At 37.2% G+C, this 15,982-nt stretch overlaps 2 protein-coding genes across 5 annotated transcripts in view; one reads left to right on the top strand and one right to left on the bottom strand.

The window, feature by feature from the left end:
- Window positions 1-7,551, bottom strand: part of LOC140742106 (bis(5'-adenosyl)-triphosphatase-like) — a 946,366-nt gene extending 938,815 nt beyond the window's left edge. For both annotated transcript variants that reach the window (XM_073072924.1, XM_073072923.1), the window contains exon 1: window positions 7,457-7,551. The gene's annotated coding sequence lies outside the window, so the exon portion shown is untranslated. The remainder of the gene's footprint in view (window positions 1-7,456) is intronic.
- Window positions 7,552-7,785: 234 nt separating this feature from the next.
- The window catches only part of LOC140741842 (receptor-type tyrosine-protein phosphatase gamma-like), a 648,055-nt gene continuing 639,858 nt past the window's right edge, over window positions 7,786-15,982 (top strand). Inside the window, exon 1 of one of the 3 annotated variants that reach the window (XM_073072297.1) lies at window positions 7,786-8,375. In XM_073072297.1, the coding sequence (XP_072928398.1) occupies window positions 8,294-8,375 (82 nt within the window). In that variant the 5' untranslated portion in view covers window positions 7,786-8,293. The remainder of the gene's footprint in view (window positions 8,376-15,982) is intronic. The other 2 variants (XM_073072296.1, XM_073072295.1) reach the window with 2 other exon arrangements.

Below are 15,982 nucleotides of genomic sequence, written 5' to 3' on the forward strand. Positions count from 1 at the left end.
CAATGCCATTAGGCTTTACAATTCTACCGCCAGGACTTAAGAACTTTTTAAAAGCTATTATTAATGCTTTTTGAGATAGTGATTTAGATGCATATCATATTTTTTGCTGAGTTAAGTATTGTATGTAATTAGTTTTGCTACAACAAGTGTATGGGACATTGGAAAAAAAGTTGAATTTCCCCATGGGGATGAATAAAGTATCTATCTATCTATCTATCTAATGGTGATTCTTGGACCTTTGATAACCACAAGGAAGGTACAAGAAGGACTTAATGTAAGCTAAAATTATTTCTTCATTTACAAGTGGTGCAGAAATAGACCAAGTAACTACAGGTCTGTGACCCTTGTGTCAGTGGTAGGGAAATTATTTTTTAAAATTCTGAGACAGAATTCATGTATATTTGGAAATGCAGGCACAGAGTAGGGATAGTCAGTATGGATTTCAGCAGGGAGAATTCTGTCTCACTAACTTACTTGATTTTTATTTGAGGATATTACAAAGCAGGGCAGTGATGTTGTCCTTTTGGACTTAGCAAAGTCTTGGGCTGGTCCAGAAGGATAAGACACATCAAATCCAAAGTGAGTGGGTGAAATGCATCTGAAATTGATTTGCTAATAGGAGACAGAATATAGTGATGAATGAATGTTTTACTTAGTGGAAGTCTATGAACAATGCAACACCACAGGGACTGATGCTGAGAAATCTGCTGTTTATTATCTATATTAAAGATGTGAATACAGGAGGTATGATTAGCAAGTCTGCAAATGACACAAAAGTTGGTGGTGTTATGGGTTGTGAGGAAAATTGTGAAATGTGACATTAAGGTGAAATTAGCTGGAATATTGAGTAGAGCATTGGTGGATGCACAAATACAAAATAATGAATTTTCGGAAGTCAGATACAGGAGTGACATATACAGTAAATGAAAGACCTCAGAGAAATCTACTGATCCAGTCTAGACCCTGAAAGTGACAACACAGGTGAATCCTGTAGTTAAAAAAATGCATTAGGCTTAGTTGTCTTGAAAGGTTAACAGACAGAATATCAGAATTAGGATATTAGGTTACAACTTTACAAAAGACTTGGTATATAGTGTACAGTTCTTATCACCACATATAGGAAAGATGTGATTGTGCTAAAGAAAATGCAGGAGAGTTTAACCAGGACATTGCTTGGATTAGATGACTTTTATTATGGGAAGAGAGTGGATAGCCTGGAGTGAAGCAGACTAACCTGATGGAAATGTATAAGAATATGAGAGGCAAAGATAACATAAATAGAAAAAATCTTTTTCCCATGGTAATAATATCAAAAACAAGAGGGCTTAGATTTAAGATAAGAGGAAGGAGTTTTAAAGGGCACCTGAGGGGTAAGGTTTTTTTTACACAAGAGAGTGGTTGAAATCTGTTATAATCAAATACACTTACTATGTTTAAGAGGCATTTTAAAAGACAAAAAACATAGAAAAATATGGTCTTACTTTGTGCAACTGTGATAAGCTGAAAGGTTGACATGGACAAATTGTTCAAAGGGTCCGTTTCTGTGCTATATAACTTTATGACTCTCAGCTGGTTGACGTGCATAACCAAATGCCTGGTTCATTGAGAAGTCTGAAATATTGTATTTTATACCAAGAATGATAGAGACTAGCATGAACATGAGCCTTTACAAAAATGAACCTCTTCCTTTCTGATGGCAAATTCCTGTCGCACATTTGTGAATCCATCATGCAGATCTCATCATCAACGTTGTAGTTCAAATAACTGTCACCCAACACACGGGAACTGCAATCAAAGTTCAGAGTGCAGTCATGCAAGTTCACAATAGTTACCATCATTACTATAGAGTAATGTCACTCAACAGTACAAATATGTCTTTTCACAGATTATTAGGTTTGCATCATCAACTATACTTTTAAAGGAAGTATTCATCCATCCTTTCCCTTCTCTTTGTATGATCACATGCCTGGAGGCCAGCTAACTCTGCCTGGTGCTCCCCATACCATTAAGCCTAGAGTTGCTTGATAAAATCTTCCTAAACTATCTGTAATCTCCTGAAATGCAGTCATAGGAATTATGCAATCAGAAGAATAAAACAAAGAATTTCAAGATTAGTTGAGGCCAAACAGAAAATAATTCTTATGGAATGTAAAAATGGTAGTTAGCTGAGCTTCATATGATATATGGTATTATTTTCATTATTCAATTTGAACTCTATTTCTTATGTTATAGCTAGTATTTTACATTGTGTGTGAATGGCAAAGCATAGGATTATTGGCCAGAAAACAATGGAGCACACTGTGAATAGTGGGGCAGGAGATGACTTCCTTCTTCCTCCTGCTTCACATTTGCCCCTTGGTTTTCATCTTTGTAAACTGTTGGTAGAGAGGGTGCTTGCTGTCATTGTGTCAAGGTGACAGCATGAGAACAAAGCTCTTGTAGATTGGACATAACCTCTCAAGGACTGCAAAAATCAGCCTCAAAAGTGTGAATTTTTTATTTTATCAATGTCTGCAAAAATAATACTTTGTGTGGCTGTATGGTTTCCACTATATGCATGCTTCTCATATTAGAGCAGGCTTCTCAGAAGTCATCAACTATGTTGTCAGCAGCAAGCCCTTACAACTCAATAGTTTCTGTGGTAGCTCGAGAGCAACTGGTGCAGCAAACTGCCCGAAGATAAAAAGGACCACAGATGTATTTAAAGCCCAAAGTAATACTCACTTATTCAAACTTGGCGACCTTTTTCTTCCTGAACACAAAATGGATATAGATAGATCAAGTGAGGAGCAAAGAGGAGGCAAATGTAGTACATAGTGATGAAATGCGAAATTCACTATTTTCATCAGAAAATTTTTTAAAAAACAACGGTGAGAGGTTGCAGCACTCTGAGATATAAAGGGGTCTGGATATCCTAGTACATGATTTGCAAAGGCTCACAAAATCAGGAAAACTAACAGAATGCCATTAATGCTAGAAGAATGGAATACAACAACAAGGAGATTATGCTTCAGTTATATTGGGCATTGGAAAAGACTATGTCAGGAGAATTATGCACCATTAAATGGTTTGCTAGATTAATACCTATAATGGAAGAGTTATTATATGATTTTTTAAAAAGTTGGACAGGTTGGGCTTGTATCTGCTTGAGTTTGGAAGAACAAAAAGTAACTTGAATGAAACATACAAAATCCTTAAGACTCTTGAAGGGTGAATGTTGAGAGTATACTTATTCTTCTGTGAGAATCTAAAACTAGGGTGTCATTGTTCAAAACTTATGGGGCTGCTTGGCCAATACAAGTAAACACGAGGAAATCTGCTGATGCTGGAAATTCAAGCAACACACACAAAATGCTGGTGGAACACAGCAGGCCAGGCAGCATCTATAGGAAGAAGCACAGTTGAAGTTTCAGGCCAACTGTACTTCTTCCTATAGATGCTGCCTGGCCTGCTGCGTCCCACCAGCATTTTGTGTCAATACAAGTAATTTGTTTTTCTTTTGTAAGCATTGAGTCTTTAAAACTCTCTTCCCAATGAGGCGATGGAAGTAGTGTCCTTGAATACTTTTAAGGCAGAGGTAGATATATTGTTAAGCATGGGAGTGGAAGATCACTGAGATAGGGATGTGGATGTTACAATCAAATCAGCGTGATCCTATTAAATGGTGGAAGATTTGACAAATTTGCTCCTAATTATTTGCTTTTGTATCTTTGTGAAATAAACTATATCAAAATTAATTCATTTAAAATGTAAACTGTATAGTCAGAAGCACTAGAGTTTCAAATCTCTATGAGATATTACAATAACAAAAAAAACCTCATGATACTGATCCTTTGAGGGCTGACGAGATAACTTTGGTACTCTTTCATTGAACTAAAAGCTAAGGTCCTGAACTCCATGCATTTAAGTGTAATTCGAGCATATAAACAAAGCAGGATTTATTTGTTACAAAGAGGTCTAGACTAAATTTCCAGCAGATTGGCAATAGGAAAATGAATGTCCCCATCTGAAGTACTGCAACTCCATTTTCTCATTTGCAATACATAAAAGAGTATACGAAAATAGCCTAGTGCAGCCACTGGCAGGACCAGATCAGAAAGACAACAGTGAAGAATCTGTGAACTCTGAGAGTGTGACGACCTTCAATAGCAATTCCTGCAGCTGTGAGTGATATTTGCAAGCTTTTTGTTTGACGTCATATCCACATAACCATCACCTTACTGATCCTGACATCACAGGTAGTTTTGAATCATACCACTGGGGGCTTCTCGGGAGCATGCATGGTATTCAAGTAGACATACCTTTGTTCAATAACATATACAGCACAGAATTGTACGAAGGAGTATCGGGCATTATCTTTAAGTGGAGTCCACATCAAATATTAACTGTCCTCATTCTGGCCCATGGGATTCAATTTGGCGAGATTTGTGCAATCGTCCACAAAAGAGGCAGTATAGGTGCTCTCCCAGTTACTCGAGTTTATTGTGATCTATAAAGGCATATTTCATACAAATATAAAGAATCCACATATTGTTAATCAGAATGGTTAGGAGGCAGGTAATTGATGGATTTTGCAGAACAGCTTACAGGTCATCCAGCTCTGTCATATTACAACAGAAAATGCAAGTAAACCCTCAATTTAACCCATTTATATAGCACATACCAAAACTGCATATGTATATGGCATAATTTTCATAAAAAACTAGTCACTTCATAGAGCACTGATAATGTCAATGCATCAAATATTTTTCATTGAATGTGTCTCAAACAATGCCTGTTCATTTGGAGATTATAGATATGATAGGAGTTTAATTTACAAAACTGTTGATGTTGCAGGTAGAATTTAAATTAAAAGATAGTTCACAATAATGTGATATAAAAATGTTTTCTGTAATTTAATACAGAATAAACTTTAATATGCAAGTCAAAAGCCTTTCCCAAAAACTTACCATGAGCTACAATTTGTATTGTGCATTCTGAGAGGGAAAAAAAGAAAGCAGAAACAGTTTCTAAAGCACAATACAGGCCCTTCGGCCCACAATGCTGTGCCAAACATGTACTTACTTTATAAATTACCTGGGGTTACCCATAGCCCTCTATTCTAAGCTCCACGTACCTATCCAGAAGCCTCTTAAAAGACCCTATTATATCCGCCTCCACCACAGTTGCTGGCAGCCCATTCCACGCACTCAACACTCTCTGCGTAAAAACTTACCCCTGGCATCCCAGGTGAAGGAAGGAGAGCAATGGTATTTACTTTTGAATCTGGTTCCATGACCCTTTCTATCAGGAGGTTGCAAATCACAACTCTTCCTAGAAAATGGCTGTTGCCTCTGCACAAAAAAAGCTTGTCCAACCTAACTTAAGACTGTATTTGTTTTAAAATTTTCAAAGATTTATTAATCCCTTGCATGCTTCTTTTTTTTTCTAATGGGGATTAATGGCAAGTTTGCTTGCATCAGTTCTTTGCTTTGCCCAACTATTGGTAAGGATGTTTTAGCTCCCCCTTTTACTTCAAGTGCCTCCACCAGCTCTTTTTGTAGTAGTATGGGAGCCTGACCATATATAATCGCTGCTGCCCTTTTGGAATTGCCATTATTTTTATTCTGATTGTGGGAGTGGTAGGTGAAGATTAATTAAGGTTTATGATGAGATTTGGTAGTTAATTTGCAACATCCAGGTCAAATAAGTCCCTCAACTGCTATGCAAGTTCAGGCAAGAGTTTCCAGTGCACAAAACAAGTACACTCAACAGCACTGAACTTCAGCACATTCACACTGCTTTCCATGTCCTTTTCTCAGTAGCATGAGTCATAATCAATTTGTACTGGATTGTGGTAACATCCACTTGTAACTGCAATAATGTTTTGACCTTAAATGAGAGTACAAACTATAAGTCTAAACTGAACTGGAGAAAGGATAATAATTTATTATAAATTTTATTTCAAATTAGTCTGGTATAACATTGTGGGCTGAAGGATCTGTTCCTGTGCTATTCTGTGTTCTATATAACATCTAGTGTGTGCACTCTTAATGCAGACCAAGTTCCACCACTAACACCTGCTGCATTACCAAAACATTTACGATTTCTGAATAATGCTATACACACAATTGAGAAAAGACTGTATCTAGGTTTAGTATCTCATCCTGGACATTTCTAATCTCATCACTCTTTATTTTACCAAAGAAGGTTTACATTTCCTGGGAAATAGATGATGAATCCATATTTACAAACAAAAAAAATGTAAGTGCTATAAATCTTAAATAAACCTAAAAAGATGTTAGGATCATTCAGGTCTTTAGAAAGAGAAAGAGAAGCAGAATCAATGTTCCTGGTCCGAGACTATTTGTCGGAACTTTGACCCTTCCTCGAAGAAGGGTCGTTTCTGAAATGTTGTTTTTCATGATGTTCCTGATTTGATCAGAGTTTCTAGCATTTTTTATTTTGATTTTACTTCAGTTTATGATGCATCTATATTATTTCAGCAACGTTTAAATTGAAGATTTTAATACAACCTGTCAACCACTTGACAATAATGGCAAAAGAATGGATTACTCTTATATGAAATGCTAAAGAATGTTATGAACACCGTTCAAATCTGTTCCTGTGGACTTTTAATGGAGATTAAAAACTTGCCATCACAGAAAAAGAATATTCCTTCTTGAGGAGTATTCGCGCTACGCAGCATATGCATGAGTCGAGGTGCCCCCACCGTTGCAATAAAACGGTTTTAAGTCTCCGGCTATTCATATATACCATTGCAACGTGAATGCAAATTACATTTTTTTAATTGTATGTGTAGAAAAAATACGTACTTCCAATTTTACCTTTTACATTCTGCCAAGTTTGCAAATACACTTCAAATGCGCTGGTAGCTGGATTTATCATAAAACACAGGGCAGGCAGCTATTAAGTAATTTTTATTATTCCAGCTAATGCATTGTCACCCTAAGTTTCAGCAACAATCGTCAATTCGCAGAGAAACTGATGCGCCTGCAATCAAATGAAGCGTGTTTTTTTTAGGTGAAATCGCAACTTCAAAGCTATAGCACTAAAATGAAACTGAAGACAGGACTGTATTTTGTAGCTCACGTGTGAAGGTCCAACCTAGCAGACAGCGCCTCGAGGCCCAGAAAACACACGGTTTTCAAACAGTACTGCCTCTTCTTTTTTTAAAAAAAAACAGCGTAAGTTCCCGCATCATCTGTATTTCTTATGTTTTATAACATTTGCCAAGTAAAAAAGCAGGTGGAGTGGTAGGGAGCCCGATACATCGCTTCCCCTTGCACATCGATCCCACTTAGTAAAATCTTTCAAAATCTGTTTACTCCTCTCCTCATAGATATGGTGCTTGATTTTTTTTTAAATGATACGTAAATCTTTAAGACTTCTCCTGTCTTAAACACACTGTCCTCTTCTGCCCAGAGAAGCAGTCACATTAAAATGACAGACTTACCGCCGCTGTCAGAACCAGTAACCGTGCAGCCAGGGGAGGGAGGAAATGTAGCCGCGCTGCCTGCTGGAACTAGTAGTTGAGAGACTGGTTACTTCCGTTCTGAACAAGGAAATCATCGTAGGTGTATACTACAAATCCCAGCGGGCATCGCTCCATCGAGGCCGGCAGGCTTTGGGCCCCCCAGGCGAGACCCCGCCCACAGATACAGTGATTGGTTCCCATCTGGAGTGCGAGGACGGCGGTGGAGTTGTGGCGTGTGACTGGTCGCGGAGTTCTGTCAATCACGTTGCCGCGGTTCGGAAGGAGGGAGCGCAGTGCGACCTGAGCTTCCTCGCGCACGAGGAGCGGCCGTTGGGGGCGCGCGCCTCGCCGATTCCACACCCCCCCGCCCCCCCACAACCAGCTGTGCTGGCGCGCGCATGCACGAAAGTCGGGTTCACTGGCTTTGAAGTGGCCCGAGGCGCACATGGTACTTCCTGTCCCGAAGAATGGAAAGCTTCCAGCTCAAGCCGACTTCGCTGCAAATCTCTGCGCGCTTCTTCAGTCTTCTGCTCCGCTAATGATGGACACATTCCACTCTCGCCTCGGCAGAGCAGAGCAGTGCTAATATGCTTCGGGATTAAATGGTTCCTACACGTCGTCAGCACTACTCACCTTGTACTGCAGTTTCACTTTTCGAAGAAGGAAAAATCTCCTTGCCAGCCGACCTAAAGTACCCTACTCAGGCCCTCCCGTGAAACCGTGGACTTTCCTCCCCCCACCCCACCCCCTTCCCTTTCCCTTTTTCCCCCCGACAGTAAAACTATTCAACAAGTTGTGTTTGGATGTGCATTTGTCATGCAGGGGCTACTGGAACAGGGCTTTGTGCTTTTCTTCTGCTACACAGTCTGCAGGTTTTTATTCGCCGATTCTCTACCCAGTAAGTTTGCAAACTAATGAAACATGACTTGTCTGTGTTGCAGCTTGTGCGATGTTTTGTAAATCAAAAAATTGTTCCACGTAAAAAAATGTTAAAGCAAACCATTTGTGTCTGGAGCGGAAGGGTGCTGATTTGGCGCACGGCGGGATCGCTGGTTCCGCCTGGTTCCAACTGCGCCCGAAGCCCAAGAATTTGCAAAGATAATTCAAATGCTGAGATTTATTTTACGTTTTGTTTCAATGCATGTTGCTGCAGTTTTCATTATTGTAAATGGTTAACCCTCCTTTTGGTGCAGTGCCAGCGTAAGCGGAATTCAGAGCAGGGTAAAGTAGAAATACTTGCGATCCTCCTTTGTAACGATGAAAAAAAATTCTTACGCATTTATTCATCTGATCATAAAACACTAAAAGATCAACACCTGACGGTGGGGTTTCCAGATATTCAAACCGGTTTTGGAGCGAAATAAGTCTTTTTATTGATAGTCCATTCACTCTTGGCTGACCTTGACTGTACGGTCAGATTCCCACAGTCCTAAAATTTCTGAGAAGTCCAATTGTTACATATGGGCAGTCAGTTATCTTACACCTAACCGAATATGGGTTTGAAATTTCCTTACGATCTGAATTCATAATAGTTGACTTTTTAATTTAAAATCCCTTTTTACAAATTAGAAATGGAAAGCGTATATTCGCCTTGGGTTGTGTAATGATTGAGGCTTGACTTGGGAGCCAGGGGAATCTGGCTGAACCTTTGGGCAGACGTGCTGTATTGTACTGTAATTACATTAAGGAGGCCGGCAACCAAGCGCATTTGAAGAACAAGGTCTGATGTAGGCTTGATTTGACAGTACTGTGAGTTGTGATTGATTAATACCGATGAACCTTGGCATAACTTGAGCTGCGTGTTTGAAGTAAAGTATGGTGGGGGTCGATTGTTTGGCAGTGGATTGTGTCTGTTGACTTAAGACCTTATTATATGGCAGTCACATAGTGAAAAGACAACTGTTTGTAGATGCAAATGGTACACTTACATAATTAAGAGCGACGACGGTAATGCATTCTTATCTAAGAGCTAAGTTGCCGTTTTTTAATTTCTGAAATTACGATCTATATTTTGCGAAATTAATATCGGGAGAAAAGTGGTTGTGAGCAATAAAGAAACGGGCTATTGTCTCTGTTATCACATTTTGTCATTTAATAAAGATATGCAGATCTAATGAGTGCTCCCCATTCATTAGTACAGTAATCTTTTTTTAAGCGATGAGAAATGTATGGAGCTGTGCAGGGAATTGAATTTAGCTGCGCTCTTCGTGCCGCAGTCCATAACGCTGTCAAAATAAAGTTTGCATGTAGGAAAAGCTAAAACGGTGGAGGTACTTAAGGGCACATTAGGGATTGTGTCCAGGAAGGAAATGTGTTCTCTTTAGTACATTTGCAACCTAACACATTTACTTGGCTTGTCAGAAATAATTGCGATGTGCAATATTTTACCAAAAAGGTATTGAATATGTCAAAAGGCGATCGGAGAATCGTCTCCATCCTTAATGGAAGATTGATGTACCGAGGAAAGAACAGCGCCCACATCACACAGCTTCTGGAGTCATACTGTGAGCTCCAAGAAGCACGTACCTTTTTTTCTGTACGATGTTATGCATAAATCAGCCCCGAAGGCTTTCCTTCTGAGAGTTTTGCATTTTTCTGACGCCCTTCCCCATTTTCTTGGCGACTACAAAAACGTAAAGGCAGGAGCATATTTCGGATGATCTATGCATTTCTATTTATTCCGTTTCCATTAATCGGCATTTCTTAAACTATTGCACGGATCCCACATCAAATTTCAAACGGAGTCCTAAAACTATTGGGAGACATTGCATGATCCGTCGAGCAATTTTCTCATATTTAGGATTTTTAAAATTAAGCTTTCCAGTATTCATATTATTTTAACTTTATGCAAAGACTAATATCCTTTAGTCAATAGCGACGCTGTATGCAAATATTTTTTAAAAATCGATATCGTTGCCTTAATGCAGCGCCGTCTTGACGTTACGGAACCGGTTTACTTGTGTCTTAACTGAATTTGAGATGCCCATGTCAGAGGTTTCCTTATTTGCAAATATTATGATCAGTAGAAAGATGTTGGTTTAAACGTAAGATACAGACAGTTACATCTTAAGCAATCGATTTGCAATGACTTCAAGTGGAAGAAAAACTTTGCCAGCCATCTGAGGCTTTCATTGGTTGTATTCTTTTCAAGATGTTCGGATCCAAGAGAGACCAAATTATGGGACAAAAGATGCAATTTGTGGGCTACATTATTCCTCACAGCATGAATTTACTAACTTGCTGTTAATCTTGTTTGTTGGCATTCAGTTGGTACGATTCTTGAAAGTGGGCGTATTTTAAAATGTGGTCAGCACTTCTGCTAGGAGACATAATACAGACACACAGGAATTGCTTTGAAGTTTTCCTTCCTCGGGCGTTTATAGTCATCAGAAGCGCTCAGTGAAGGGGACATTGTGCCAGGAATGCTGCTTTAGTATGTCGGAAGCAAACTGGGATGTAACTCAATTCTGTGACAGCTGCTTATGTTTCTCTGTTTTTTAAAAAAAAATGACATTATTTTTAAATAGGACGTGTTAAAGCCTTTTGTCAGACAGTCGTTTTATTTTAATGGAGGAACAGCAATCTGATCTCACTGGTCAAAATAAAGACGCATTGATAATTACACATGTTGAGGCTTAAACGTTGCTAATTTGGGATAACCATTTTCTGTTGGTTTTAAAGCTGTTAACTTGCTCGCCGTTTTAGCCTATTTTCAGGAAAGAAGTGTGTTATCGTTATAACTATACTTTTGAAACACACTCCCGAGGTTGCAGTGGGAGATTTCCAGGCGAAAAGAGCAGAAAATTTCGGGCTGTGGGATAGTTTCCTTGAGGAATGGCAACGCTCTTACTGACTCCTGGGAACTACTGGCCTTGAACCAATCTAGTGGAGACAGAACTTTCAGGATGCCATTGAGAACTTAAAAGATCTGAATTGGGAGTGACATGGGTCCAGTGTTACAGGCAGATGGAGTGGACCGGTTCACACCTCCCCCACCCCATCCTCCACCACCACCACTGCTGCTCTGTCAGCCACTTCCTGCCCCTTCTGTGGTAGTTCCCACACATGCCTCGGTAATCACTTCTCATACAAGAGAACCAGAGTGGAAGCAGGGTCATCTTGATCCCAAGGGTCTGCTAAAGAGAAATAATAACAAAATAAAATTGTCAAATAAAAGTGGCAGTGTCAAGCACTCTTGTATTAAAATTATCAACATCTGGATGATTTGGTATTTCAGTGGCTGGTTTAAACTCACCATAATTGATCCTATTTGGTATCCATTCTTGAATACTTTGAATCAATTGCTAATTGAACTAATTGTGTAATTTTTTAAATGTTGAAATCAATGTTATGTTACTATTTCCCCAACCTATAACATGGCTTGTCCGAGAATTTTTTAAATTAGAACCTCCTCAAAAAAAATATAGGTTCCCTTTTGCCAAGTTTTAACTATGTATGGCAAATGAGCATGCTTTAGACACAATTGCTTACTTGTTATTCCTTTGTGATTGAGCAAGTAACTTTTTACAGTGTTAGGTATCTGAAGATATGTCTTCTGATTTTTGAGGGTCGTTCGTTATTTTATTACAACCTAAAATAAATTTAGTAACTTGTGATCTGTATGTTTTTGTCCCTTGGTGCTAGTTCATCCTATTTTGGGAAAGAAAAGTAGTAATAGGTATCGGCAAAACAAAACTGCTAAAAACTTTGATTTATTGTGGACTATCTTTCTTTAAACTAGCTGAAGCTTTTGCAATAACTCCTGTTTTGGTGACTCATCAGATATTTTTCTGCTTATATAAAAAATTAGTTACAACTTATTTTTATTTTCAGTCTTAAGAGACCACTTTAAGTAACATTGATGTAAAATAACTTTGCGTAACTAAATAAATATAAAATAGCATGTTTTCACTATATATTTTGTTTCACCATAATCATTGCATTAGCTTTGACTATTTTTATTATCAGTAAAATAATAAAGAAAATCTTCATTTAACGATTACGTTTAAATGTTGCAAGCTCTAATTTGATGAAATAGAAACAGGCTGAAACTGAATTGTATGAAACTATTCAATCACAAGATGGAAAAAATCAACTTACACTTAACATTATAATTCAGTTTTCATGATATTAAAAAATGGTCATTCTCTCCAAAAGAGTTTTGCACTGCTTAAAATTGACGTCAATGGCTTTGGGATTTTATTTCATTAAGATGCACGACATTGTATATGAAAGAGTTTGAAAGAATTAAGATGTTTTTCTTCACAATGGGTTCCCTGTTTAAATCACGTCTTTCTAATGCTTTAATTTGTCCCAGTGTAAATTCACAAAAATTAGTTTGTATCTGTACAAACTCTGCTCTCCATACAAATGTTATTTTCTTTATATGTGATTGATAGTTCAGAAACTCAATTTAGAGACTGTTATCCATGTTTTCTTCTGATTAATGAATTATTGAAAGATTTAATTGTGTTGGTTTCAGTACTAATGTTTGGACACCAATGTTTTGAAAATGGATGGTATGGGAACGGTCAAGCAAAATAAAGTAATGCCAAGATATTCTAAAAGAGTATGTCATAGAATTAGTAAAATAAAAATATCAAATGGATAGTATCACAATTCACAATAAAATTGTGTATAATTTGAATTGCTCGGATCTAGCCATGCTTAGGGTTAGTCATGTAACCTGTCTAGAGGTAAATTTAGTTCCACCAACCATTATATAAATTTATGCATGACTATGAATTTAAAGGATACATTTCATTTAATTCTTAAATAACAATAGAGACTAAATTTCAAAAGTAAATCATTGGCTGCTGTGAAATGACTTAGAACATCTGACCGTGCATGTTATACAATGCTTTCCAAGTGCAATGCTTAAGGTAGGAGGAATACAATACGTCTGAAAATTACACATGAAATTGACTCATAACTAAGCAATGTAGTTAACTGGAAGAATAATCCAAGCTTTATCCTTGTTGATCAATGTCTTTTTCCCTGCACACATACTCCCACCAAATAAATATACAATAAATCTTAAAAAGATCTTGATAATGTGGAACAACCAAGATAGTCAATTACTGCCCCTTCAACCAAATGGCAAAACCGTAATGACATTTTAGCAACACTATGACCACTCTGATCACTTTGCACTGAAATTGACTTTTTGTGTTTTGTGATTTCTTGTAAAAATTCTGTACAACTTATGTTTTTCTTGTGAATGCTTCTATATGAAGCTTTGTTGCTGTGATGTTGCTGGAGGTATTTTATTGCAACTTCATACATGTACTTGTCCAGAGGATAATAAACTCGACTTTGAATCTCAAATAATTTGCTTCATAACTATAAGTTCTTTATAATATATATTACAAAAATTTTGTAAATAATATGCTTCTTAAATTTACAAAAAAAATCATGCTTACTGCATAACTAAAAATATTTAAGTTCCATTTCCTGTTAGTATTCAAACTTTTGAACTTTTCAAAACTTAGCTAGACTGTAGATACATAGTATAAAAATAAACAATGGGCATAACTATAGTGACCAAATAACAAGGCTAATTGTACTCACTATTACCAACAATATGCCACTTCAATGCGTAAAATTCATGTTTTATGCTGCAATATAAATATATGTACCTGTGATGCTGCTGGAAGTAAGTTTTTCATTGTACTGTGCATATATGTACTTGTGCATTGATAGTAAGACAATAAATTTGACTTTGATAAATTCAAAAGAGTATGTTTGCAGTTAAATCTAAAAATCCAGTCAATTATGTCGACCCATCATCAGTGTCAGGAAAGTGCTGTATTGGCTGATTAAACTTGCCACAAAAAGTCAGCTTTTTACAATTATCTGTTTCCATGATCCAGTTAAGGGAATCAACTTAAGGGCACAGAATAATAGCTTCTACAACAGTCAAGTTTTAGTTCTTAATGTTTAGAGTTTTTAAGTTGTATTTTATTCTCTTGGTATCATTTTTCTCTTAATCTAGTCATTCTCCTGAATTTGCCTTCTGCATATGATTTACCGGTATATTTAATTCAGCATCTTATTTCATCCCCTCTCTTAACCCTTCTTGCGATTATGTTATCGTTTAAGGAAATGGTCTGCAAACAGCTGTGTTCTCTCATGTCCCAGATGAAATGTTTTCTCCTCAATACTTGAAGCCATTTTCTGGACAATAATTTTTCTATGATTGATGCAAGGATAAATCAAGTAAATGATAGTCAGTCCTGGATAGCCAGCAATTTTAATTTCTGGCTCTGTCAGATGTTATACAGTATTTAAAGATTATGTGTAAGAGGCATTAATTCTATAAATTTGGCTTTCATTTTTGACTATCTCCTAATTTGAACTAATTAATAAAAGTAGCATGGTCTTGGAACTGGACCAACAAGATTATGTAATGACAAAAATCAATGAGCCTGTCAGGACACTTGTCTAAACAGTTTAAAATAAAATGAGTTGAATGTGGAAGAGTTGAACACCAAAGTGGATACTCAGAAATCTGAAGTAGTGCAGGAAATTGTTGGGCACGGGCGTAGGTCAGCTTCCTCTTTGATATAAAACAGGACCTGCATTTAACAGGGTGGCACCAGCATTTGTTTGATGAAAAGTTCTTAAAAGCCGGAATATCCTGTTACTAAGTTTTTGTGCAAAATGAACAATGCTTTCTTATTGCTGCCCTAATCTATAGTATCGATCAGGAAATCATTCAGTGCGAGTATGGAGCTATGGTTTACCGGGAAATCTTTATTTAATTATTGAAAATTTCAAATTGTATCTAGAAAAATGGTGAACCATCAAGAATTTGGACATATCTGAATTAAGACACATAATGTTCAGTATTCCAGTGAAATATTATATATTCCCAGCTCGTTAAAACTGGGATTTGTGGTTGTTGTCATGGGAAAAATAGGACCCGAAGTTGATGGGATAGTTTGAGGGTGTATTATGTTGATTAAATGATTAAACCTATTGTAGATGTACAGAGTTTGAATTTCCCAACTATTCCTCTGGGTGGTGCACTTTATAGTACAAAATTGAGAATATTAGCCTGTGAGGGATAAAATAAATGACTGTGGCTTGTATTTTAAATATGTGCTTTTGATTCAAATACATTATTTCTTTTTATGCACAGTGTTCAAAAAGTACTAGATTGCCTCTGTCATTCCTGTGACTGCCCGGTTTTAAAATGACCAGCTGAGCAGATTGTAGCCAGAGTTAACATTTGCAGATTTATGCAGTCGCAGAATAAAATCTAACTGAAATGTTCTGGAACCTTTTAAGGAGAATGAAATGTTATTGAGCTGCAGGTCAGCCTACTGTTATGATTGCTTGAGAATAAAAAAACAAAGGGGAACTTGCTTTATAATAAAAGAGTTCAATTTAATGCTTTAGCATTTGGGAGTTTAAAGTGGAACGCTTTGAATAAGTATATTCAATTGGTTAAATGTTTTGGTAAAGTTGACAGTATTAAAGATTTTTTTGAGTGCGCATAAA

This window comes from Hemitrygon akajei, chromosome 19, assembly GCF_048418815.1.
Source record: "Hemitrygon akajei chromosome 19, sHemAka1.3, whole genome shotgun sequence".
Taxonomy (NCBI): domain Eukaryota; kingdom Metazoa; phylum Chordata; class Chondrichthyes; order Myliobatiformes; family Dasyatidae; genus Hemitrygon; species Hemitrygon akajei.